Source organism: Varanus komodoensis, unplaced genomic scaffold (genome assembly GCF_004798865.1).
Source record: "Varanus komodoensis strain SLA01 unplaced genomic scaffold, ASM479886v1 scaffold5, whole genome shotgun sequence".
NCBI lineage: Eukaryota > Metazoa > Chordata > Lepidosauria > Squamata > Varanidae > Varanus > Varanus komodoensis.
Window position 1 is genome coordinate 43,272,750 of NW_025336087.1, and position 27,257 is coordinate 43,300,006.

Consider the following 27,257-nt stretch of genomic DNA (forward strand, 5'->3'; position numbering starts at 1 on the left):
TGTTCCTATTTATTTTAGTGACCAACTTCATAATGAAAGCTTTTATAAATGGCAGAAGAGTATTTGGCACACCAATACGAGGACTTCCTAAAGAATATCCTTCAAAAATGGTGAGTATATTAAACTTACATTAATATAAGTGTGTTACAAATATTTTATTATGAGGCTATTATCTGCACAGTATGTAGACATTTGCATATTCACCTTTAGAAAAAGTAAATAACTTGATTATATCTTAATGTAAAGGCTCTTCATTTAAAACTGAATGAAGAATGTGTACCCCTCCATATATAGTTAGACTGGAACTTCCAGTGTTCCTCACCATTGGCTATGCTGCCTAGAGCTGATGGGAGTTGCAGAACCCTGACATTTGGAGAGCCACATGTTCAACCTGATTTAAAATACTGTGCATTGTCAAAATACTTTGTTTATTTAGACTGTAGTGAAGTGTCAGCAAAGTTCCCTGTATGAAATACTGTAATCTGTATAATACAAGTTATTCTGGAGGTGAACACAAAAGAAACATAGTTTTGCAAGAATGCTAAAAGTTCTTATTCTAAATCACATCACACACCTATGCTATATGCTTGTGAGGGAGAATTAAGCTCTGACATATTGCTGCATTTTTGTATCCAGTGAATTTTAAAGCCCAAGAGAAGATGCTGTCACCTGCTTATAGTATGAGGATTACTTCTTTTGTTTGTGTTCCTTATCTAGTGGTCTCATATAGTCATCCTAGCCACACAAGCACCATCCTTGCCCTGTAGACCAAAATAAGCAATCTGGACATGAAATTAATTTCAGTAAGGGAAACCCCAGCAGATGTAACCTTTAATTTGCCTTGCAGAGGTTTGAGCACCCCCTGTGGGCCCTTCTCCCTCCCAAAGCCATGGCACTCCCTCCCAAAGCTTATGTCCAATCTCTTGTTTGGAAATAAGAAAAAGATTCCCCCACACCCATCTCTGATAAGATATAGGAAATAAGCTGGGGAAATTCCCCTGCACCAATTCCCACCCTACTTGATTGCCATGGGAAAAGGAAGCCCAGTTCAGCTAGAGTTTGCAGAAGCCAGCTCCCACAAGGCCCCGTCAAGTTTCTTTCCTTTTTCTGCACCATGAACTCTGCAAATAAGCAGCCTGACTTGATCAGTGCTTGTAAGACTGATTCATGCAAGCTTTGGCTAAGCCCCTTTCTCCATGCAGAGAAGATGCGCAGCAATCCATACCTCCTTTTGCATGGCAAGGAAAGTGTAAGGTAGGTGGGGTAAATGACATGAAACAAGAGGAGCTTTGGAGTTAAGTGCTACCTCTTGACATCATCCAGCTCAGTGGCTTGGTCCAGAGATTGAGGTAGTTTAACCCCTGGATCCAAAGTGTTTGCACTCCTCTGCTTTCATATCTGTGGGAAAGGGCATTTGCAAAGTCTTCCTTCAAAATTATATGCAGATAAACATTACAGTTCGCATGCTTTAATGAAGAAACACCTTGGTAGGTGTAAACCTGGACTAGAAGTTGATATTTTGTAGTTGGTTGTTTTTCTAGAGTCCTTACTGAAATCAAAACAACGAAACAAGGAAATTAGCAGAGCCATAGAGAAATAGTAGTGTTTACTTATTCTATATTGGGTGGAAATTATTGAACTATGTCAAGGAGTTAAAAGCCAACTGTTATGTTTTTTCTTAGGAATATTTTTTTGACCCAGAAGTGCTGACAGAAGGAGAACTGGCCCCAAATGATAGATGTTGCAGAATTTGTGGTAAAATTGGACATTTCATGAAAGATTGTCCCATGCGGAGAAAGTAAGTCTATTTTTTCCCCTCATGAAAGGACAATCTGTTTCTTGTGCTATATATGTTTTAATTGCTCTATTGCAGACATAATAACCATTTCCTAACCATCATTAGCACATCAAGAGCATTACATCTGTATTGGGGCACTATGTGTTGCTGTGGTGATTCTAAAGTATTTATAGTACCTTGATTGAGTCTTTATATTTTGGAAATGTTGCTCTGTTTTGTATCAATTAAAATATTATTAAATCAAATTACATATGAGATATTAGTCATAATATAATTCCATTCATCTGTATCTTTAATAAACAGAATTCAGGCACTGCCAGCAAAGATCACTTTTGTGTATAATTGAATCATACTTCCAGCAGCAACATACTGCTTTAAATTGACCAGCAAATCATTAAATCTGGTGGAGTGAAGACTCAAATAGGACAGAAACAAATTAAAACTTGAAAAGGTTGGAGATCAACTGCAAAAGAATCAAGACTAAAATAATTTTTGCCAAAAGTTCCAGCATAAGAGAGAGTGTAATGTTTGGTACATTTTAAAGTAACCTTGTTTCGGTTTCTTCTTTCTTTCATACTTAAGCCATCATAAAGGAAAGTTGACTGTACTTGATGTGTTTTCTTAGACTGAGAAGACGACAAGATAGTGAAGATCCTAAAAACCAAAGATATACAGAAAACAAAGAAAAAAGAAGTAAGGAGGAAAAAGAGATCCCAGTAAAAATTACAGAAAGAGAAGTATTGCTAAAGGATGGGAAATTACAGATATGCACGCCTAACAAAAACAAGTTGGGCAGGGGAACAGTGGAAACTGGAAAAGAAAAAACTCCCAAGCAGCCAGTAGAGAAATGGAAGCGACAAGAAGACAGAGACTTAAGAGAAAAGCGTTGCTTTATTTGCGGAAGAGAAGGACACATTAAAAAAGAATGCCCACAGAATAAAGGAGCTACAGGTAGGGAATCTTAAGAATGGTCAAACACTGATAGTGCACATGCTATTGAAAATATGTTCAACACGTTTATCTGACAAACTTTCATACTGCATCCCATTTTTCTTATGCCACAATGTTGAATCCAATGTTGTATGGTATAAAACTGCCAAGTGAGCAGAGGTGGAAGACAGGAAGGTGATTTTTGCCATTTTTCCTCCTCTCCCTAAAAATCTGTTCTTAGTGTTGGAGGATCCCCAGCATACAATGTAGTGCTGTGTAGAAAGGGAATATTGGTGAAAATTGCTACCTTTTCACATGCAGGAAAAGCGTGAGTAGGTGGGAGCCTCACTTGGATCCAGCTGGCTTCAGCCAGTGGAAGGACTCCATCCTTTTAAGGAATGCATTCCCACTAATTACTCTGAAACAGTTTTCAGTAAAGAATTTAAATGTTTTCAAATGTTTTGCTTATGTAATTCATAGAAGCGACTCTCCTGGTACATTTCACTACTTTCTTACAGACTGTTCTCCTATTGGAACCTCATCACCACCCTGCCCCAGCTTACTGCCCCAGATTTACTCTGTCTTTGGTACTTGCGCCCTTTCCTCATAAAGTGGGGGAATAGTTTGGGGGCAGGATTTTTGATAGGAAAAGGGTATGAAGAAAAGGGCTAAGAGTCCCTATCTCCTATACATAACTCCTCCACTTCAAATTTGATCTGCCTTGTATATATATTTTTAAATTCTTAAAAGAATCTGAACTGACCAAAGGGAGAAATCTTTTGAGAAATTGTTACATTTAAAATTTATCAGTGCCTTCTAGTTGCTGAATTATTGCCAGGCTTTCTGACTGAGATAGGAATGCAAATTTCCTTTTTCAGTCATATTTCCACTTAATTTTAACTTTTCTAGGTGTTTTGAAATCAGAAAGTCCATGTGGGTCCCCTTTATCCAGTTCTGTTAAACACTCTGGTCGATTAAATCAGGTAAATAGCATGTTTTGATGTTATTTTAAATAGTTGTTTTCTTCTAAGTATGTGTGATACCATTTGAGATAGTTGGAGCAAGGAATCTAACTGTAGTAGCTTGAAGGGTCAGGTGACTCTCCCATCCCTCTGCAAAGCGAATCACGCTGGGGTATGGACATGGTCCCTTGACAAAGCTCCAGCTGGAGCCCTGGCTTTGCTACATGAACCTTCCCTTGCCCGGGAGGAGCCATGCAAGCCACCCTGGTTGGGGCAACAAGTGGAAGACATCCCCAGTGCTTCGGCTGGGATGGCTCTATCTGTCTCATGCCTTCGCCCGTTAAGGAGGAAGCAGAGTACATAAAGCTGAGCTCACTCAGTACCAAGTAGATTGTGTTGGCTCAGGTTTGCTCTGCTCAGGCTTTTTCCAGCAGAGAGAGTCTTGAGAGGAGCTAAGTTAAGCCCTTCATGCCTGGCTTCAGCGCACATAAGCTTTGCATGGCTGGAGAAAGCCTGCATGCACTGAATCCTCTCCAACTTTTGGTACTCTGCACCTTTGCCCATTGAGGAGGGCATGGAATAGGTGAAGCTAAAGAATTCAGCTGGTAGCTGGAGGCTCTTCTGTGCGTTGGCCAGCTAAAGTGCCTTTCCATACCCAGAGGGGGCAGTATGCAACCGATCATTCAGTTGGGAGCTGCTCTATACGCAGGCTGAATCACATTCCTCCTTATGCTGTCTCAGTGGGGCTTATGAGAAGCACACAAGGAGGAATCCCTGACATAGAGATAACCCTGGGGTTCCACATCTAGAATCTGGCCTGCAGATGTGTGTGGGAGGGCAACCTCTGCCTGCCAGACAGGGACCTCCAGCCCTCAGGTGAGAGAGTTGACATTCCTGTAATACAGTGTTCCATCAGATACTTAAAGTGCTGCTATTACATCATGTATTGCCTAACTCCAAATGTTCGTGCACATCTTAACTGTTTTTAAGGGACTGCTTCTACAGGAAGAAAAAAAGAAACAGAAAGGAAAAATATTCTTGAGTCCCCAGTCAGGTTTGTGAATTGGTTTCTTCATATTTAAAACCTAAAAAGTACATGTGCATATTTATGAAACAGAAAAAAACTTAGAATATCACCATAGATCCACATGCAAACTTTCTAGAGTGTTGTGGGTTGGAAAGGCTACTTCACTTTGAAGAGTGGTTAAAAGTTGGTGATTTCTTCCTTCTGCCACCTTGTACAACCCAAGCCACACCATTTAAGAGGGATCCTCAACCCCAATGTAGAAGCTATAAGAAAGTCCATTTCTGTCCATTCTCTTGCACGAGTAGTCTTTAAATTCCAACCCAGTAGTTCTGAGCCAAGAAGCAAACTTTCTTTGATATGTATGTGTCACAACAAGCATAACCTTTGAAGAAACTAAACCAAATTAACCAAACCAGTTAGTACTCTAGCAGTTGCATTCCCTACTGCCTCCAGTTTTTGGTTCATCTTCAGGGGCAATCCTACTTTTACAGTAGTCTTCAGTGGGAGATTTTCAGGGTATGGATAACTATGTCTAGACTTTCCTAATTCAGGAAAGTACCTTTGATTCTAAGCAGGCGAAAAACACTGTGTGCCACTGAACTTACATGCATCTCTAATGAAAAAGGAAAAGAGACACTTCCAGCTTCAAAGCCAATTAGGGAGTGTGCAACTCCATTTGAAACAAGATTAACATTATCTACTTAGACAGCTTAACTACCATTAGAAGAAGCTACCATTGTGCCGGCACTGAGTTTCAGTTTGTTAGTCTCCATGCAGCCTATTATCAACTCCAAACATTGGTCCAGCACATCCATTATCTATCCCTACCTTCAATGTCGAGCAGAAGAAACTAGGTTGAGGACTTTTTGCTAAAAATCCTCAGCTGTCCTGCTGCAGTGGCTTCATGTAGATTTTGAAAATATAGGGAAAAAGCTAAAACTGAATCTGTAGCAGATGTGGAAATTCCCTAGTACAGTGGTGGTGAACCTATGACACATGTGCTGCAGCAGACACACAGAGCCATCTTTGTTGGCATGTGAGCCAAGTCACCCCAGCATCGCCCCAGCAGCCGAGCATTGGATAACAGTGCACATAGGGGCCATGCACATGCTTGGAAAGCAGTAGTGGCACTGGGTGATGACGTCATGAGCCACGACTCATTAGCCGCCACTCATCTGAGCTTTCGCATGGCCGGTCAGTGCACTGCCAAGCCTACACACGCACGCACGCACGCACGCACGCGCTTGGACTGGCTGTGAGTTGTTTTTTCTAAACTAAAACCTCAGTATTCAGGTTTTATTGCAGTGTTGGCACATTGCGATAAATAAGTGAGTTTCGGGTTGCAGTTTGGGCACTCAGTCTCTAAAAGGTTCGCCATCACTGCTCTGGTACCATCTTCTGCAAGTGCATCTCTAGATAGAACAGAACCACAGTACTACTATGTCTCCAATTCCTGATCCACAAAGCCTGTTACAGTTACTTGACAAGTCTAGGACCCAGGACTTTGCTGAACCAGCAGCAAAGTTGTAATTCCTTCTTTCTCGGGGCATAACCCATTAATCATAGTAAACTAAATAGTTGCTCTGCCAAAAGTTGTTTAAGTTAGTTGGAATGGTTATCATACTTGTATCCTTGCCCACTCCTTCAAGTACCTTGCATGAGGAAGAGAAATTTGTAGCCAACAGATAACAGCTGATAGCCAAGCTTCACCTGAATAATGCTAAAACTCTCAAAATTACATGGATAAGAGAAAGTGCCTGGTATCCTGTGATAAAGAGATACATTTGTGGACAATAGCACAGCTATAGTATTGCTGTAGATGTTACCGGAATGTTGAGTGCAATGTATTGGAAACTTTAAGGGAAAAAATAATCAAACCTGGACAGTGGTATTGAATAAGAGAACATGAGAAATCAGGGAGGCAGCAAAAGAGAAATGTTGTAATAATGGGTGTTTTTAGTTATCTTTACAATGACTGGGTATGTTGCAATCATGACAAAAAGATGTTTCTTGGGAAGATGCATGATTGTGCCTTAGGATACAGAATCCCTTCTGGAAGAGTACGTGTAATGGGGGATGCCAAAGTCATGGTGGGTGGCATGAAGTGGCTTTGGTGCTCACAGGTTTTTAGTTCAAACTTAAACAGTATCCTGTTTCCTCTCAGCTGTGCAGAATGGGTTTCATCCCTGTTAAAAAGACCTTAATGAAAAATTACCGTGATTCTTCCTTGCATTTATTACCCTCAGTTGTGGCTTTTTCTCCCCCCACACAGGCAGTCTTTCCTGTAAATACATGACTCAGGGAAAAACTTCACAGAAGAGACCCCATCAAGATTCATGAGAGACTGAAGCAGTCTTTTAAGTTGCAATACTGGCCGTCCATGTCCTTAAGAAATTTTACTTTCTTTATAGCTTCAGGTTCACAAAACAGCAGCACTGTCTTCAAAATAAGTTCAAGAAAAACATTTTAATTAAATTGCTAATTATAAAAAAGCAATGCATTTTAATGTTCATACCATGAATCCCTGCTCTTAATAGATTTGAGCATTTTAATTAAAAAAAACATGATGTTTGTATTTACTAGGTAAAACATGTAGATCAGGGAAGTCCCTAACCCAAACCACTTCTAAGAGTTCCTACATTCAACCTGAATGTTTGAGTGCACTTAAATGGTGTGCAAGCCAAATATAATTTCTCCTTCAAAATATATTTTTGAAGGATAAGAGGGGTATTTATTAATGATGAACATTTACTGATTCCTTGTGTTAAAGTGTTTGAAATGTTACTGGGCTGCTACTGCCGTATTTGCAAATATTTTAATCTATGGGGAGCTAAGAATGGACATTAAGTAATTTTTTATGTAAAATCTCTGTGGGAAAGCAGTGCCATTGAGTGAGTTCTTCCTTGTTATTTTATGATGATTGATATACTGCTGTGCTTGTGTACAGAAAGACTGAGAAGCTGGTTAGTTCTGTTTACTGCTGCTATGATTCTTTCCCATTATTTACAACAGAGAAAAGCAAAGCAAAATTCCATTAAGGAAACAAGGGGTATATTTGACAGTAGAAAGAAAATGCACTTCTTTATTGAAAAGTGAAGAAAATCCATGTGCTAGTCAAGGAATTAATTTTATATTGTCATCAAGGCTTAATGTCAGGATTTTGTGGAAATTGTAAAATACACCATTTCCAGGAAAAGTGTATTGCAAAAAATTAAGCCACTGTTATTTATGTCCCTGAAATAAAACAGACAAATGAAAAGTTCTACAGCCTTTTTTGTATTATGTAAATAGCCATGGCAAGGCATAGCTTACCTATATATGCATCAATATTCCAGTTCAAATTAACATTTTCAAAATTGGCATGGATTTGCAAAGGTGGTTAAATGGTTAGGTGATCAATTTCAATGAAATCTCTAATTCATAAAAACAAATCTTTGACAGTAAATCGGTATCCAGCAGAATGCAGGTAAAGCTATCCCACTTGAAGCAATGTAGTATAGGCAAGCAATTCCTGTATTTGGCTGCTTCTCTAGTTTTGTGTGTCCAAAATCCACTACAGTGTACCAATATCCTATTATTATTACTGCTACTACACTGGATTTATATCCCACCTTTCTTCCTTTTGAGGAACCTAAGGTGGCTTGTTTAGCTCTGTTTTATCTTCACAATAAGAACCCTGTGAGGTAGGTTAAGCTGAGAATGAGTGTCTGGCTCAAAGTCAGTCAGTGAGTTTCATGGCCCACAGGGGGACTAGACCCTTGACTTACAGGTTCCAATCCAACATTCTAAACACCACACCAGCTCTCTTGCAGATTGGGTGTGTGGTGTATATATGTAGTTTCTGGCCACTGTAGTCACAGAGATAATTCCAATGGACAGGGGTGGAACCTTGTGGCCCTCCAGAAGATTTTGCCTACAAGTCCCATTATCCCTTGCTCTCAGCCGTAGGTGAAGGATGGTAGAAGTTGTAAACCAAAATACCTGGAGACCCACACATTGCCTACCTTTGCAGATTAGTAGAAATACGACAATGAAGTATTGTATAATTGCATACATACTTACTATGTTTAATTCTTAGTAAATATTAATTTCTTTGTTTGTTTGCTTAACAGGGCTTGTATCCTGGCCAGGCCTTTGACAAATGCCCTCAAATCATTTACACAATAAATCCGTATTTAAAAATGGCTTAGATTAGCTATGTATTAATTTATTATCTCAAAGGTAAAAATGATACATTGATGTCAACTTGCCTGCTAAACCTGGATTCCCAAGGATGAATTGCACATAGAGCCAGAGCAGAAGTAGATGCATGTTACTTGTTTGTATAATTTTTGGTGTACTCAGAAATGAAGTACTATCTTGAGTAAATTTGGTTGTCTAAGATTATAGTACAAGAATACCTGAAGAATAAAGGATATGCAAGTGAACAAAGAACCTCACTCAATCCATACCAGCAATGCTGTGATGGAATTCATACCAACTATTTATTAAATTAATCTGTAGGATTACATCTATCATCAAGTCATGTTTTGAACAATTTATTTTAGGTCCATTTATTCATTTGTCAATTTATAATCCACAAATAAATTAGTCCCGAGGACTCTGAGCAACAACTCTATACATATTTATTCTAAAACTAGTCCTCATGACTTTTTGGACTTGCTCAGAAATGCTAACGGGACATCAAGTGCAATCCTGTTTTTATCTATCTAAAAGGAAGAGCCATTGAACTGAATGGCGCTCCCAGGTAGAAGACTGGAACTATTGGTTGCAACATAGAATAGTACAGTTGGAAACAGCCAGATGGTCCAACCCGCTGCTCAGTGCAGGATTCCCAAGTTAAACCATCCCTCTCAGATGGTTCTCCAGTTGCATCTCAAATGCCTCTGGTGTGGGAGAGCCCACAACCTCCCCATGTAATTGGTTCTATTGTTGTACTTTTAACAGACAGGAAATTTTAACCTGCTATCCAACTGGAATCTGACTTCCTGTATCTTGAGCCCATTATTCCATGTTCTGCACTCTGAGATGATCAAAGAGACCTTCTCCTGCTTCATGACAACCTTTCAAGTACTTGTAGAGTGCTATCATATCCCTTCTCCATCTTTCTTTGCAAGGCTAAACATGCCTATTTATTTCACAGAATTGCCACAGGGCTTTGTTTCGGTCCCTAGGTCCTCCTTGTTGCCCTTCTCTGAACCCTTTCCAGCTTGTCTGCATCTTTCATAAACTATGGTGCACGGTACTCCAAATGAGGCCTATTCAGTGCCGACTAAAGGGGAACTAATACGTCATAGGATTTGGAAGAGATAATACTATTAATACAGTCTAAAATAGCATCTGCCCTTTTTGCAGTTACACCACATTGTTGACTCATATTCAGTTTGTAATTTACAGGGATTCTGAGAGTCTTCTCATTGGTAGTATTGTTAAGCCAAATATTCCTCATCCTATAACAATGCATTTGGTTTCTTTTTTTTCCAGGTGCAGATCTTGGTACAGTAAAACCTTGGATTGTGAGCATAATTTGTTCCAGAAACACACTTGTAATCCAAAGCACTTGTTATATCCCCATAAGGTTCAGTGTAAATACGGTTAATCCGTTCTGTAACTTTTTTTTTTTAATCACAATTTGAAGCGGGCACGCTGTGGGGGAGACGGGCACGATTGTAGATGCATTTGGGGGGTAGGTGGGCGTGCTTGTGAGAGGGGGAGATGATGCTGTACTCACACAGTGAGAGAGAAGAACCGGTGCTCAGTTGTGACGTGACGCTCGGCAGGCAAAGCACGCATAATACTCATATGGCAAAACATGGCTTGTTTATCAAGTTAAAATTTAGAAAAATTTTTGCCTGTCTTGCAAAACACTTGCAGACAAAGTTACTCGCAATCCAAGGTTTTACTGTATTTGTCTCTATTAAAACTTTCTGTTGTTTTCAGCCCAGCGCTATCAGGATCACCTTGAATATTATTTCTGTCTTCCAGGGTATTAGCTGTCCCATCCAAGTTGGGTCATCTGCGAATTTGATAATTGCTCCCTGCACTTCTTCATCCAAATAATAAAAATGTTGAAGAGCAGAGGGTCCAGGACTGAACTCTGTGGTACCCCAGTTGTTACCTCTTCCCTGTTGGAGAAGGTGCCATTGATGAGCACTCTTTGAGTCTGATTCTGTAGTGGACTGGATCCACCTCATAGTTGTTCCACCTGGCATACTTAGCTAGTTTGGTAATTAGGATATCATGGGACACGCAGTCCATCAGGGAGTTTACCCAATCAAATGAAATCAGATTAGTTTGGCAGGATTTGTTCTGGACAAATCTATGTTGGCTTTGAATAATCACTGCATTGTCTTCAAGGTGTTTGCAGACTGACTACTATCTGCAATAGATTTTTCCAAGAGTTACATGTCAGGCTGACTGGTTTGTATAGGCAGTCTCCAAGTTACAAACATCCAAGTTACGAGCAACTTAAGAACAATCTGCCACAAAACCTATTTTAAAAAATTACTGTGGAAAATTATCACAGAGAGAAAAGAAGCAAAGAGGTAGAGAGGGAGGCCTCCAAAGCACGCCTTCCTGCCCAACCCATACAGAGAGGAAAATCCCTCTGGCATTTCCTTGGAGCAAAGAGGAGGCATTGGTATGTTGGGGGGATGGGGGGGCACTAAAGATAGTTACAGTTTTTCCACCTTCACAGAGGTCCTGCATCCCTCATGAATGTGGAGGGCCAACTATATAAGATCCAACTTGCATACAAATTTAACTTCAAGACAAATTTCCATTTTCTCAAGAACAAAACCCATCTACAACCTGGGAACTGCTTGTAGTTCCTAGGTTCATTTTTTTTCTTCCTGGAAGATAGGGACAACATGAGCCCTTCTCCAGTCTCCTGGTACATCATCTGTCATTCATGATTTCCCAAAAATCATAGACAGTGTTTCTGAGAATTCTTATGCCAGCTCCTTTATGACTCTAGGGTGGACTTCATTGGGCCCTGGTGATTTGGACTCATTCCACCCAATCAGAAGAACCTTGGCCTTTTGCCTATCAATCTTGAGCTGCCATCCTGCTCCCTCAGCTTGTACTTCCCCTTCATCATGATGGTCAAAGATCTCCTTATGGGAGAAGAGGGAACCAAAGTAGGAATTGAGTACTTCTGCCTTTTCTTTTGTCTGTTACCATTTTGCCATCCTCATTGAGCAGCTGAGCTTATTTCTTCTACTTCTTTTTCTGAAGGCTTTTTGTTCCTTTTCACATACCTTGCTAGCCTCAGTTCATTCCTAGCTTTAGCCTTCCTGATACCTTCCCTGCAGTTCCGTGCTACCTGCCTGTACTCTTCTTCCACTAGCTTGACTCTTAGTCCTAATTAAGAATCAAGCTATTGAAATCATGAACGGGACTAATGCTGGATAGGACTGTATCCGTTTGAGCCAATTTGTCCAACCGGGTGTCCACCAGATATATTGGAGGACACCAGGCAGGCTACGGGATCCATGGAGTTGTAGGCCAACTCATCTAGAGAACACTGGATCGAAAAGAAAAAGTGGGAGAGCAGGCAACAACCAAGTTTATGTTTTAATGGGACAGGCTAGTTCTATATATAACTGCACTGCACTTTGAAGGGAACCATTCAAGTGTAATGTGCTCAATTCCCCAGGCAAGGGCGCTGCGGCCGGACATCTGCAGCCCGCCCGCCCGCCGCGGCCAAGACTTGCGAGCGCCCCGCAGAACCCCATAAAGCTAGACTCGAATCCTTGCCGGGCCCCTCCACCGGTACCTTCCTCTTCGCTGATTGGCTGGCCGTGCTACATAGAAAACCAAACTGCATCTGTGACGTCCAAACCTGAGTTCCGACGGGCATAGTCAGTATCCAATCGCCGTGGGCATTCGCAAAAACTGCACCCGCCCCTGGTGACGTAAGCAGCGCGCCTCGACGTCGCGCTTTGCGTCCTTCGTTCGCGGTGTCCATGGACGACACCAGAGGACGGGGCTGAGGGGTCGGCGGAAGAAAGAGCGCGATGGCCTCTTCGATGGTCAGGGCCACCGTCCGCGCCGTGAGCAAGAGGAAGATTCAAGCTACCAGAGCCGCACTCACGTTGGTCAGTATTGTGTGTGGGGAGGGCGCGACGAGGCGCGGGCTTCTCCCGTGCCTCAGCAGCGGCGTGGAGGCGGCTCTGGGCGCTCTGCCCGTTGGTAAACAAGCGTGCGGCGCAGGCGTCGCCATGGCGCGTCCTTGCAGGCGCCACTCGGAGGGGCGGCTGGTGGGATTGGTGTGGTGGAGCCTCGGGGGGCCTGCGCAGGTTGGCGAAGCTTCCTCAGTCACGTTTTCTCCGTGTCACGTTTTTTTCTCTGTTTTTCCTTTTTTTTTTTTTTAACCCCTGCTAATATTCCCTGTATTTAGCATAGCGGGCAGGAATTCACTTGGAGAGGCGATTTTTGGCTCATTAGGCTCTGCAGTGCTTCTGCCTCAGCTGTTAATCCAGTTGAGTTCCGATGCATTTTTATATAGTCATGCACCTATTCAGCCATAAACGTTAAAGCGTAGTTCTGAAAAGCACCAAGTTGGAGAAGACTGTGCAAGGGTCTTCCCAGCCACCAAAGAGGCTTGGTGTTTTCTCATGACGGTTTTCCAACTCATATTATACATTTTTTCTGCTGTTCTGTTTTTTTTTTGACTTGGTTTAATAGAACTTAAACATTTCCTTGGGCAAGACATATGTTGACTTAGTTGCCAAAATGTATATAATCATAAGGGGTTTGGAGAAAAGCTGTGAAATTAAAGTCAGGTAATCTCTGAATAGTAGAGTTAGAAGGGGCCAATAAGGCCATCAGGTACAACTTTCAATGCAGAACTCCAAGTAAAAGCATCCCTAACAGATGCCTGTCCAGATTAATCCTGAATGTCTTCAATGTGGGAGAGCCTACAACCTCCCTAGGTAAATGGTTCAATTGTCCTGTTGCTCTAATAGTCAGGAAATTTTATCTGCTATTCTGATGAAATCTGGCTTCTTGTAACTTCAACCCATTATTCTGTGCTCTGCACTCTAGTGCCATTGATAAGAGATTTCAGTTCTTCTTTGTGTAACCACTTTTCAAATAAGAATGCTATCCTATTTCCTGTCATGTTCTTTCTCAAGACTAAGCATGTCCAATTCTTTAATTCTCTCCTTATATAGCTTGTTTCCAGGCCCATAATCATCTTTGTTGCCCTCTTTTGAACCTTTTCTAGTTTATCTGCATCTTTCTTAAACTGTGGTGCCCAGAAATGGACGCAGTACTTAAGGTGAGGCCTAACCAATGCTGAACTAGAAGGGACTGCTGTTAACACAGTCTAAAAGAGCACTTGCCCTTTTGGCAGCCTCATCACATTGTTGATTAATATTCAGTTTGTGATGTATAATATTTCCAAGATCCCTGTTACATATGGTATTGTTTAGCCAAGTATGCTCCATTTTATGATGGTGCATTTAGTTTCTTTTTCCCAGGGGTAGAACTTGGCATTTGTCCCTATTAATTTTCATTCTGTTGTTTTCAGCCCAGTACTCCAGCCTATCAAGATCACTTAGAATTGTGTTTTTGTCTTCCACAGTATTCTCTTACCCAATTTTGTGTTATCTGCAAATCTGATAAGCAATGCCTGCATCTGCTTATGCAAATCATTAATTAAAATGTGTTGAAGGCCCAGGACTGAACTCTGCAATATCCCACTTATTACCTCTTCCCAGTTTAAGAAGGTGCCGTTGATGAGCACTCTTTGAGTCTGATTCTGTAGCCAACTGTGGATCTACCAGATGGATGTTCCATCTTGCCCACTTTTAACTAGTTTGTTAATTAAAATATCACAGAGCACTTTGCCAATAGCTGTGTGAAGTGTTCACAGCATTTCCAGAACATTCCAGGGAGTTTGGCCCATCAAAAAATGAAATCAGATTAGTTTGGCAGGATTTGTTCTTGACAAATTCATGTTAGCTTCTAGTAATCATTGTGCTGTTTTGAAGGTGTTTACAGACTGACTGCTTTATTATCTTCTCCATAATTTTCCCAGAGGTTGATGTCAGATTTACTGGTCCATAGTTCCCAAGTTCTTCCTTTTCCCCTCTTTTGAAGATAGGGACAACAATAGCCCTCCTTCAGTCATCTGGCACCCATTCTCTATGTGTACATGTTTTATGTGAAAGAAATAAATTCTGGGTCAAAGTAAACATTGGTAGCCTAGACTTCTTTGATTCTGATTCTGCATAAATCCTCTTCGAGGGTGGGGGTGGGATTCCATTGGCTTTCTTCAGCTAAGTTGCCCAGTATGGCTTGCTCTCTCTGTTCCCTATGTCCGCCTCACATTGAGCATTTGTTTTCCCTTCCTCCGTTTTAAAAAGTTGACTGCCTCTCCTAAGGCTTAGTTACTGGCCAGAAATGCTTTAAAATAAAGTATGCCAATACTTTTGCTATTCTCTGTCCTTCATGCCCATCCACCACTGGCACGTGCCACCTGAGAATTTCTTTGAAATGTAATGTGGACTTCAGACTTGTGCCCTGCCATACTTGTATATAGCCTGTTTGTTGCTGTGAGTTTCCAGGGGAAAAATAATTGAAGAAATTTCAAGTGCTATAAAAGAATTATGATTCAATATGTTTAACAGCACTTAAAAACTATGCCATGTTAACCTAACATGCTATATAAATGAAGTTTTTCTGATAGCCATATTCAGACTGAAATATTTAATTAGAAAAACATCATGAAAAACATGTGGTTTAAAAATATATTCAAGTATTTGAAGCTGCAAATTATTTTATTGGAATACTTGTAAACATTTTAAGACATGATAATAGCATGTGCCTGATTTATATTATTCATGTTTTAAGTAACAATTATGTATGGAAAACTGTTAACATTAATTTTAGTATGCCCAAAAAGCAGTGCAGTGGATATAGTTCTTGCCTGGATATAAACCCTTGTTTACATCCTCTCCATGTGTTAGATCTGATTAGGGTCATGCCCGCTGCTCCCTTCCCCACCCTCATGTTCAATGGAAGGTGAGAACAGGTGATCTGTTTCAGCAGTCTTAGTATCCAAGACAGGGGACAGGGTGGTAAAGTGAAGGCATCCATCATGCAAGTGGAGGTCAATGCCAGGGGAAGGCAGCACCAGCTCTTTAGGCAGTTCTCCTGTCAAGTAACAGGTGGAGCCAAGAGCCATCAGAAGCCAGCTTCAGAAGCTTTGGGGTCAGTAGCTAAAAGTGGAGACACATACCAAGGAGCACATCCTGGAGGTGCTGATCCTGGAGCAGTTCTTGACTGTCCTGCCCCTGGGAATGCAAAGCTGGGTCAGGACAGTGGTGTGTAGGTTATGCTCTTAGCTAAAGATGTCCTAACAAAGCAGAAAGAGACTGCGAGCAGTTTTTGTTGTGTCAGCCTCTGGCGGTAGCAATGACTGCAGTTCTTTGAGGCAGGTCAGGTTCAGCCACCAGATTTCTGGATAGGGCTGCGTATCTGCAAAGAGGAGCAAGATGAAGAAGGAAAGCCAGGAGAAGCAAGCCCTTGAGAACAATTAAGACAATGTTCAGTCAGAGAACCAAAGCCAGTGGAATCAAGAGGCAAATTGCCAATAGGAAGTAATCTTTCCCTGAATTATAAACAGGTACAAAATGTGGAAGTAGATTAACTGTTCTGGAGAAGAGAATGGATGAAAGCCTTCTTGGGGTGAAATGTAACTTTGATCAGCAGAGAGCCAGATTATGCCAAAAATGTTATCCCTCTACAATTTGGAGCTCAGGCCTTGGAGTGCTTGAACCAAACCAGGAAAGAAAGCATGTAAATGCTCAGTGTAGGAAAGTGTTTGGGCATAAGGGAACTTTTTAGAATCATGAAAGATTTCTGTTGGAGGGAAATAAAAATAAATATGTTCAGAGTGCAGGAAATATTTCAATCAGAAGGGAGATCTTACAGTAAACCAGAGATCCACACTGGAGTAAGATCATTATGTACATAGAATGTCTGAAAAGCTTCAGGCAAACAGGAAATCTTGCCAAACATGAGAAGCTACACTCTAGATAAACTATACAACTGTTTATTGTCTTTGAATAATAATGAATATATGATACCATTGAGTATCAATGTATATCCAAATATGAGAGAACAAAATAATACCAAATCATTTGTTGCTGAAATTGTTCTTTGTTGTGGTCTGCTATCATGTAAGCCACACTGAGATGGCATTTTATCCTAAAGAGTCCCTAAAAATATTTTAAATAAAAAATAAATGTAGCCTACTTCATCTTCTGAAAATATAGAAGGCTAAACCAACAGACATAGACTTGACTCCATCTGCATTTTTTGATGAAAGACAAAAAGAACTCGAGAGGGGACTAATCAGCTGTAGTAATCTGAAAACAGTTTATTACAATTTTGAAGTTATTCAATTTAACTGGTATTGTGCTCATTTATTAAGTCATTAATTTCACAAACAATGTACTCTTTACCATGGAAAAAACAGTACAGTTTTCCATCCGAGCCATAATTGAGCCTGTTCTCATGTTCTGCCCAGGACAGAGGGTTGGTCCAACTGATGCAATTTTTCATTAGTTAAAGTCACTTAATCACCACCTTTCTACAAGCTCAGGGCAGTATGCCTGTACACATAATCCTTCCTTCCCTTGTTTGATTGAATACGTGCCTTAAAGCAAGAGAAGACACTGGCTGCACTGTCTTTTCATCTCATTTAATATTAATAGTGATTAGAAAAGCACAGGCATCCAGGATTAAAGGGATGGGGCTGCTCATGATGCAAATCAGGGTCTAGCAGCAGCAATAGTAGCCTGAAAATGGTAATGGAAAAACAAAGCCAGCACATGCATTGTTTCCCTATGGTTTCAAGATTGTGGGATCTCTGTGATCACTCTAGAGTACAAGCCTGAAGCAAGTTTAAGGGTGTATTTATGGCATAAGTATCCATATAAATGGCATTTCAAAAGCCCAGGAAATGTTAGCTTAAGGTATGTTGCTGTTTTTAAAGTTATCAGATGTAGCAATCATGAATAAACTTACCTGGGAATAAGGTCTGTTCAAAACAGGCCCAGTGACAGATATCAGCATGGGGAGGGGTGTGCCACCATCCTTACCTTTTTCCGTCATGATGTGCATCTCTCCATTTTTCTGTCAAGTTTACATTTCAAGTATTACTGATGTGAACCAAGCTGGTGCTGTTTTGGTGTAGCTCCAGCAAGTAGGCATGTCAGTAGACAGGAGAGGGGCTGTGGCAGTTCAGCAATTGGGAAACTGCAGTAGTGGCAGACAGGGGCCTTCGCTGGCAGGGCTGTTTGGCAACTCTCTGCCGAGGGCCCATTAGATTCTGGCGCTAGCCCTGATTGCAAACTATGAGGCTTATGGCTGAATAGACAAGAATTGATGGATGAGACAGTTAATTTTCTAGGAGCAAAACCCTTTTTATCTTCTCGCTATTTTAATGTTTAATTGATTTTTAACTACGGTTTTAGTATACTAACTGTTGGATGCTGTGGTGTTATTGTTTTATTCTACTCATTTATAGTAAGCCATCCCAAGATGTTTGTAGTGGACAGGTTAGAAAAGCTTTTAATAGATACATAGATAGATAGATAGATAGGTAGATAGATAGATAGATAGAATTTTACAATGCATTTGTTAAAATTGAACAGTAAAAGGATATTTTTCCTACACTTTAAAAATATAAAATCATTTGTTGGAAAACTAAGTGGAAATTTCTAGGAGCAAAAACCATGTAGTATAAAGATGCTAATAACTTAGTATTGGATTTATTTATTTATTTATTTATTTAAAACATTTCTATGCTGCCCCATTCACCAAAGCCTGGGGGCGGCTCCCAACATAAAATACAATACATTAAAAATATAAAACAAATTAACAATATAAAATAAGTCGCCCTGGCCAGATAAAATAAGCAAATAATATTAACAATTAAAATGACGTTTAAATAAAAAGGTCTTCGCCTGGCGTCGAAAAACAAATGACGGCGCCAGGCAGACCTCTCTGGGGAGCGCATTCCATAGATTGGGTGCCACCGCAGAGAAAGCCCTCCTCCGAGTACCTACCCTCCTAATTTCTTTCATGGAGGTTTCCCGGAGAAGGGCCTCTCCCGCAGATCTCAAGGGCGGTCGGGTATATATGGATGTAAGCGCTCCTTCAGGTAACCAGGACCCAAGCCGTTTAGGGCTTTATAGGTCATAACCAACATCTTGAATTGGGCCCGGACTTCAATGGGAAGCCAGTGAAGCTGACGGAGGACTGGAGTCATGTGAACATAACGCCCAGTCCCCATCAGCAGCCTGGCAGCTCTATTTTGAACCAATTGAAGTATCCGGACCGTCTTCAAGGGTGGCCCCACGTACAGCGCATTACAGAAGTCAAGGCGGGAAGTCACCAGCACATGTGTCACTGTCACCAGGCAGTCGTACTCCAGGTAGGGGCGCAGCTGATGGATCAGCCGAAGCTGAAGGAAAGCACTCCTCGCCACTGCTATCACCTGAGCTTCCAATGAAAGCTCTGGGTCGAGGAGCACTCCCAAGCTGCGGACCTTGTCCCTAAGAAGGAGTGCAACCCCATTCAGGACTAAGTTCAGTTCACCCTCTCCGAAGCCCGATCCGCCAACCAACAGGACCTCCGTCTTGTCTGGATTGAGCTTCAGTTTATTGGCCCTCATCCAGCCCATTACCTCGGCCAGGCACTGGTTCAGTACAGCCACTGCCTCACCTGGATTGGTGGAAAACGAGAGGTAGAGCTGGGTATCATCAGCGTACTGATGATTCTGCAGCCCACACCTCCTGATGACCTCTCCCAGCGGTTTCATGTAGATGTTAAACAGCAGAGGGGATAGAATGGAGCCCTGTGGTACTCCATGGCATAGCTGCCATGGTGCAGAGCCGTAGTCTCCCAGCACCACCTTCTGGAATCGGCCATTGAGATAGGAGCGGAACCACTGCAAAGGAGTGCCTCCGACCCCCAATCCCGCTAGCCTATCCAGAAGGATACCATGGTCGATGGTATCGAAAGCCGCTGAGAGGTCCAGAAGAACCAACAGGGACGCACTCCCCCTGTCCTTCTCCCTGCACAGGTCATCGTACAGGGCGACCAAGGCAGATTCAGTACCGTACCCGGGTCTGAAGCCGGACTGAAATGGGTCCAGATAATCAGTTTCATCCAAGAGAGCTTGGAGTTGTCCCGCCACCACCCACTCTAACACCTTGCCCAGAAACGGGATGTTGGCCACTGGTCTATAATTAGTGGCCATCTCTGGATCCAGTGACGCTTTCTTCAGGACCGGTCGGACTACTGCCTCCTTTAAAGGGGCAGGCACCCAACCCTCTCTCAGAGAGGCATTAGCCACTTCCAAGATCCAGATCCCAATCCCATGCTTGGAATTATTTATTAACCAAGATGGGCAAGGGTCCAATAGGCAAGTGGTGGGACGTACTCATCCAAGTACCTTGTCCACATCATCGGGCTGCAATAACTGAAATTCATTAATTTTGGACCAGACGGCAGCATTGGTGTCTCCCCAGAAACCTCTGATTCACTAGTGGTGTCTAGCTCGTGACGAATCTGAGCGATTTTCTCCCTGAAATGCATGGCAAAGTCATCACAGCAGGCCTTTGAGGGTGGAACCAGATCTTTCTTAGGACCTGGACGAACCAGGCCTTGCACCACTCGAAAAAGTTCCGCTGGACGGCATTTTGAGGAGGCAATGGAAACGGAAAAGAAACTCTTTTTCGCTGCCCTCACCGCCACAGCATAGGCCCAATAATGGGCTCTCAAGTGTGTTCAGTCAGATTCATCCCGTGATCTCCTCCACCTACGCTCTAGCCGTCTCCCAACCTGCTTCATCGCCCGCAATTCAGGTGTATACCAAGGGGAAGAGTGGGCTCTGGTCATCTCCCCGTTCAGGTCATCTCGTGGGCTCTGGTCATCTCCCCGTTCAGAGATACCCTGGAGCAACTTGGCAATTGTCCATAAGCTTGAGTGGACTCTGGGAGATGGTGCAGGACAGAAAGGCCTGGAGGAATGTGGTCCATGGGGTCGCGATGGGTCGGACATGACTTCGCGACTAACAGCAAATTGGGGGAACAGAAAACCATGCCTTTTTGAACTTTTCTCCCTAAAATATAATCAGATCAATAAAATCAACATCAGAATACAATTGATTATTTAATGCAATTTGTTGATGAAAATGTCTTTCAGACCCCATCTGCTGTGAATAAGATAAAACAGCTGCTTAAAGACAAACCTGACCATGTAAGTAGAGGTGAAGAGTATTAGTCATTATGTGTAATAGTATCATGTACTGTTAATGAAACACTGGTGGCTGCCCTGGGGTGTGATATATGGTAATTTTGAAAACTCATATGTAGAGCAAATAAAGTGAAAGCATGCAGATGTTAAATCTGGGGTTGAAACTTTGCAAATCTGTGTGTTTAACAATGGAAGCAAAAGTGCTGCCTCTGAGACCACTGTTTCCGCCATATAATTATAAGCTGTCTCTGTGTGTGTGTTGATATTGTAAAGACTTCTGGAGTAGCAAGTTAATGATTCTTTCTTAACAAACTTGTGCCATCTAACTCTTATCATTCTGCTGTGAGGGGGCAATTCTCCCTCCCAAGCACCCTCAAAACCTGTTCCAGAGGGCAAAGAAACCCTGGGAAACAGGTTGTTTGGCTGCAAGTAGGAGGGAAAGAAAGCTTTGTCAGACTAGCAGATTTCCATTGTGAGACATTAAATTGGGATTGTATGCATTCTTTCCTGACCATTTTAAGAATGTCTATAAATAGCATAGGGTATGGTAGAATTTTCTGGACCTTATGCCATTTATAACGACTCTGGTTTCTCTTTATAGTTTTGAGTATTGAAAACCTCAGTCATGCAAAAGTTAGTTTAGTTCCATTGACTTCCTACCCAAATTGTTCAGTTGGTTCAAGTAATACTTGAAGCTACGTCCTGGCCATGTCTACTGAGAAGCAGGTGCTAGTGAGATCAGTGGGGCTTACTCTTCCCATTTAATGTTGGAAATGTTAAATATGTGTAGAATTCCAGTCTTACTGATCTTCTCTGGATGAATTTTTTCAGAGATACACAATTCTAGGAGCTTGTTTGTTGACTTTCAAATACCCAGCCTTGCAGTGTTTATACTGTGTGCTTTAAAAAAAACTATTCTATGCTTTTTTCAGCTTCATGCAAAACTGTTTCCACAGTACTCAATTTTACCTTTCAGGTAGGAGTTAAAGTTGGTGTCCGTACAAGAGGTTGTAATGGACTTTCCTATACACTAGAATATACAAAATCAAAAGGGGACTCTGATGAAGAAGTAATCCAGGATGGTAAGTTTGTTTTAACAAATGTTTTTATTAATTATATCCATATTTAATTATAATTATGGAAACTTGGCACTAAACTAAGGAGGAACCTGTAAAGTTGAAGGTAATCCTAATTCATTGTGTTAATGACTCCAAATAAATGTCCTCTTTGTGTAGAATGACGTATTCTGCAACTAGTCATTAAAGGCTGAATCATTGAATGTGCTTGTTTATGAGTAAGTCTTTCATACTTGAGCAGTGCATTTGACTGCACTTGCTTAGGCTCATAATTTGGACACTGTAAAAAATCCACTGGAATTAAATTCATCAAGAAAGTTTTTATACTTTGAAAAAATCCATCACTGATAGAAGCCTGCCAGTCAGACAGCGACAGCTGAATTATAAGGCATTTTATTTGCTGGGAGAGTGCAGCATCATAGAGAAGTTCTACAAAGTGAAATTTTAAAAGCCTGTGGTAAACTGAATAGTAGAAAAAGGCTTTCTGCAAACTGTAACTTAGGCCAGGTTTGAGCCAGGCTTAAGCTGTTTGTTGTTAATTTGAATATTGCACCCAGAAGCTGTGTTGATAAATCACACTGGCTAGTAGAATGTTCAGTTATTCTCTTAACCTCTCTTGGGTGTTTTGCATAAACCTAATGAATCCAGAGTTTACAAAGTCTTTGCAATGTTACAGTATTTTTTTCTTTCTTTTTATCAAGGTGTTAGAGTGTTTATTGAAAAGAAAGCACAGCTCACACTTCTAGGTACGGAAATGGACTATATAGAAGACAAACTGTCCAGTGAATTTGTTTTCAATAATCCAAACATCAAAGGAACATGCGGTTGTGGAGAAAGCTTTAATATTTAAAATTTCAGGACACATGCAATGTTTTTGACACCACAAGTCATTTCTAAAATAAACACTTGGCACGTGTTTTTCAGGTCTTTAAGCTTTGTATATTATGGCTGCCTTTACAGGAAAATAAACACAATTCATCAATGTTATCTCTGTGTTAAATTCTAGCCTTTGTGTTTTTTTGAAGTTAGATAGCATGGAAATGGATTTGTCTACAAAAACTATGAATACTGAGATACAGTAATATTTTCTTTGATTTTACAGAAAATTCTAGTCTTTCCTTTAAATAGTCCCTTGTCTTCAGCATTCTACCAGTTCTTCACAATATACACCCTAACAAGTATTCTGTACAGACATATTTCTACTTCCTTTTATTGGATTGGAAGAAGACTCAGTACTGTATACCTATGCCCTAAAAATGAATGTTTGTGATTGGAGGCACAAGTAAAGTTCACATTAATTAAAATTTTTTGAGTGTTTCCCTTTTGAAATAGTTTTTGTATGTAAGTTTGAAAGCAAGCTTGAATTCAGAAAGGGTCTTGGATTAATATAACTTCAGATGAGTCCATCTTTATTTCATATAGCATATCCCTAAATCCTAACCCTAACCCTTTCAATTCTTGTAAGTGGTATAAATGTTTTGTTCAAAAACCAAAGAGAAAATGTGCTCAAGTGCCATAAGAAGTCTTAATAAATGGGATGCATTTCCGTGACTTCAGGGCCACTTGTCTTTTCCCATGTCTATCTCTCAAAATGGTGCCAATGCATTCTCTATTTCAGAGATTCTTACGGCTTTTGAGAACATTTCTCTCCTGCTTTTGGATACAGTTGGTCCCTTTCCCTCATACTGAGTCTGTTCTTATGAAAGATTCGGTTGGCACTAGGAAGCTACCAGTATTTTTAGAAAGTCTTGCCACTGTGATTTTGAAAGAGTCAACACAGAATTGTATATGAGAGTTTTTTGTTGTTGACAATTTTTTAAATCAGCTATGAAATTGTCCTGAAGCCAATTCTGAATTCAGACTCTCTGTACAATTGTCTCTGGTCTAGACAATTTTGATCGTTCTGGTCATGAAGCAAGAAAGGGTTTTTTTCTGCGAAATGCTATTTTATTAGTAAAGAAACAGTTTATGGTCTGAATTTATAAATATTGGTTAAAGCTTGGTCTGAGTAAGAACAGGACATCCTGCTTAAAAACACTTGAATTCTGCTAATGTCTTCAAATAGGAAGCCAGAAGTAATTTCTTAAGTCTGTATGATTGTATTTTAATAAGATAACTCATGGTTCTTATCATGAATGAAATAATTTGAAGGCTAGTTTTGCCTAATCTTACAGTTAAGATAATGTATATCTTAAAATGTTACTGTTTTTCTTCTCATCTCTTGAAGCTAAAGCTGTTTCCTCATCCAACTAAGGACACAATCCTTTGCTTTTTTTGATAGAAAATGTCTTGCAACTCTCAGCATCTTCCAGCCATTGATGCAGGCTGGGAAATGCTAGGAATTGTAGGATTTACTTAAACATGCCTAAAATGTTTTCAAAGCCCTTTACAGCCAATTTTATCTTACGTAGGCAGACATTCCTACTAGCTTTACTGAGCATGACAGAGAATTATATTATCAGGACACTTCATGTCCTACATTACAAGATTACCTGATCAGCTGCCACAGTCTGGTTTACTCAGGCTTATTCTTTTAAGTGAAACCCTAGGAATAAATCCGATTCCGAAAACAACTCAGCAATGCTGCAAACTACCTAAGCAAGCTGTGGAATCCCCTGTCTTGCAGACTTTTAAAGAAATACTGGGCTATGTTCTTGTAAAATAGTATAAGTAGAAAATTAATCCAGGTGCAGGAAGAAAAAAACATTATTCTGTGTAGCATTGCCATGTTGATTCCAATCTGCTGTGGAAAGAAAGTTGCTTCTTGGTCTGTCTGAAAATGTTCCAAGTGTCACTAAATATAATACCCTGCAGGTCTTTTTTCCTTGCAAAATTTGGGCTGTTGCAATCTAAAATTCCATATTAAGACATCCCTAGGATTTGACTGCTTCTTAATGGGTAGGGGGAGGATATGAATGTAGCGAGCACTATGTATAGATGTACTAAATCTTTAAAATTGAGGGGGTTGTATGTTCTGTGTATACCACCCTTGTGAGTGAAAATGTGCATTTCCATACTATGAAAATATAAAATGTCATATTTAAATATCTAACGCACAAAACTGAAGGATTTTTTTTGTTAGTGATAGTTTATGGGAAAGTGTAACTTTATTAATCATCTATAATGTGTGCAATACTGTAATGTAGACAAGTTGTAATAAACTACCTTTTGGTAAACATGGAATACACTTTGTAAAGTTTCTATAGCAAATTGTCAGTGAGAATTTAAGAATTTAATATTGAGTTCATGAATGCTGTATGAATTTCTGTATTTGGGAGTTCTGGTGAATTCAAAAAAACAGCAATCTTAGTTATTGAGTTATTTAGTACTCTCTTGGTGGTTTACAACAATCCATTGAAAATACAATCTAAAATACTTCACATTATAATAACATTATAAACAAAAAGTTGCCATACAAAATTTAAAACCATTTTTAAAATAACTTGAACAAGATGAATATTAGAACCTGATTAAACAACACTGCCCTAGTAAACTAATTGAATATCCTGCACTAGAGGACAGTCTTAACCTGCTGTCAAAAAGATAATAAGGTTGGTGTCAGGTGGGCCTCAGTGGGAAGCTCGTTCCATAACTGGGGAGCCACAACTGAAAAAACCCTTATTATCAGTTGAGTCAGGAGCAGGTCCCAGAACTTGATTGTAGTGTCAAGTTCCATCAGGTATTCTGGTCCCAAGGTGTGAAAGGCTTTATAGCCTAAAACCAGCACCTTAATTAGGTTCAGAAGTATACGGGCAGCCAGTGCAAGCAGACCAGGACTGCTGTTAATATGCTCAGACTCTGTGGTCACAATTAGAAGTCTGGTTGCCACATTTTGCACATGCTGCCACTTCTGACCATACTTCAAGGGCAGCCCCATATAGAATGCATTGCAGTGAGCTAGTTTAGAGATTACCAGAGCACAGATTACTGATCACAGACTATCTCCGTCCAGATAGGGGTGTACCTGAGCCACCAGCCAAAGCTGGCAGCAGTTACTCCATGCTACCAAAGCCACCTGGACCTTTACAATGATGACTCAAGGAGCACCCTAAGCTACAAACCTGCCCCTTTGAGGGGAGTGTAATTCCATCTAGAACAGGTTGAATTCCATCCATCCAGTCAGGAGAACCACTCACTAACAGCTTCTCAGTCTTGTCTGGAATGAGCTTCAGTTATTAGCCCTCATCTAGTCAATCGTTATAGCCAGGCTCACCTGCTGTACCCAAAAAGGAAGAATAGAGCTGCCGGTCGTCAGCATAATGCACTCCACAATTTCCAGTGACCTCGCTCAGTTTCATATAAATGTTAAATATCATGGGGGACAAGACAGGTCCCTGAGGGATTCCATGCTGGAGGATATAGGGGGCAAGAGGAGCAAAATCCCCCAAGCACCATCTTCTGGAGCCTACTGTCCAAGTAGGAGCAGAACCACTCAGGGCAGTGCCCCTCACTCTCAAGTCAGTCACTGCAGAAGGATACCATGGTTGGTGGTATCCAAAGCTGCAAAGAGGTCCAGGTGTACCAACAGGATTACACTGCTTCTTTCACCCTGGCAAAGGTCAACATAACATGGCAACCAAAGCTGTTTCTATGCTAAAACAGAGTTCAAGCCTGAACCCCCAATGAAGTGGATCCAGATAATGTCATCCAAGAGTGTCTGGAGCTGGGTGGCCACTACCCGCTCAAAAACCTTGCCAGCCCCAATTTACTGAGTTCTTCCAGTCCCGGGGAGGGTTTCTTCAGGAATGGTCTCTACCATTGTTCATTTCAAGTGACAATGGACCACTCCTTGCAAAGAGATATCAATCACTTACCTGCTAGCTTTTATTAGTAAAGAGAAGCAAGACTCCTATACAGATGTGGTCACATGAACCTGTCCAAGCACATTGTCAACATCCTTGAGCTACACCAACTGGAGCTCATCTAAAGAAACTTGACAAAGCTATGCTCTGGATATCTCACCTGATTCCACTGGAATTAACATTGGAGTCTTCCATCCTGGTGGATAAAAGAGATTTTGTCCTGGAAATGCCTAGCAGATATATTGCAGCAGGTCTCATATAGCTTCAAGATGACCTTGGGACCAGCTTGTAGTAGGCCCCAGACAATCCTAGACAGAGCTCTGCTGAGTGGCTGGGAGTGGAAAGGCTAATGCTTCCCAGGTGGTGCAGACTGCCTTTCCTGAA

At 41.0% G+C, this 27,257-nt stretch overlaps 2 protein-coding genes across 6 annotated transcripts in view; both read left to right on the forward strand.

Annotated features, from left to right (window-relative positions):
- TUT7 (terminal uridylyl transferase 7) overlaps positions 1–9,553 on the forward strand; it is a 46,788-nt gene extending 37,235 nt beyond the window's left edge. For 3 of the 5 annotated variants that reach the window (XM_044445935.1, XM_044445934.1, XM_044445939.1), the window contains 6 exons: positions 19–110; positions 1,683–1,798; positions 2,424–2,749; positions 3,638–3,711; positions 4,681–4,744; positions 6,990–7,979. In XM_044445935.1, the coding sequence (XP_044301870.1) occupies positions 19–110; positions 1,683–1,798; positions 2,424–2,749; positions 3,638–3,711; positions 4,681–4,744; positions 6,990–7,057 (740 nt within the window). In that variant the 3' untranslated portion in view covers positions 7,058–7,979. Of the gene's footprint in view, positions 1–18; positions 111–1,682; positions 1,799–2,423; positions 2,750–3,637; positions 3,712–4,680; positions 4,745–6,989; positions 7,980–8,829 lie in introns of those variants that run through there. The other 2 variants (XM_044445936.1, XM_044445937.1) reach the window with 2 other exon arrangements.
- Positions 9,554–12,643: 3,090 nt separating this feature from the next.
- On the forward strand, positions 12,644–25,254 carry ISCA1 (iron-sulfur cluster assembly 1). Its single transcript, XM_044446374.1, has 4 exons — positions 12,644–12,816; positions 20,945–20,998; positions 21,972–22,077; positions 22,773–25,254. Exons 1-4 carry the CDS (start codon positions 12,736–12,738, stop codon positions 22,919–22,921), a joined length of 390 nt encoding a protein of 129 aa, XP_044302309.1. The 5' UTR covers positions 12,644–12,735; the 3' UTR covers positions 22,922–25,254.
- Positions 25,255–27,257: the final 2,003 nt, after the last annotated feature.

Excerpts from the sequence above, each read along its gene's own strand:
- ISCA1 (XM_044446374.1), top strand. The coding sequence starts at position 12,736 with ATGGCCTCTTCGATGGTCAGGGCCACCGTCCGCGCCGTGAGCAAGAGG. Across the intron at positions 12,817-20,944 it reads CCAGAGCCGCACTCACGTTG|ACCCCATCTGCTGTGAATAA; the intron begins GTCAGTATTGTG and ends AATGTCTTTCAG. Across the intron at positions 22,078-22,772 it reads TGAAGAAGTAATCCAGGATG|GTGTTAGAGTGTTTATTGAA; the intron begins GTAAGTTTGTTT and ends CTTTTTATCAAG.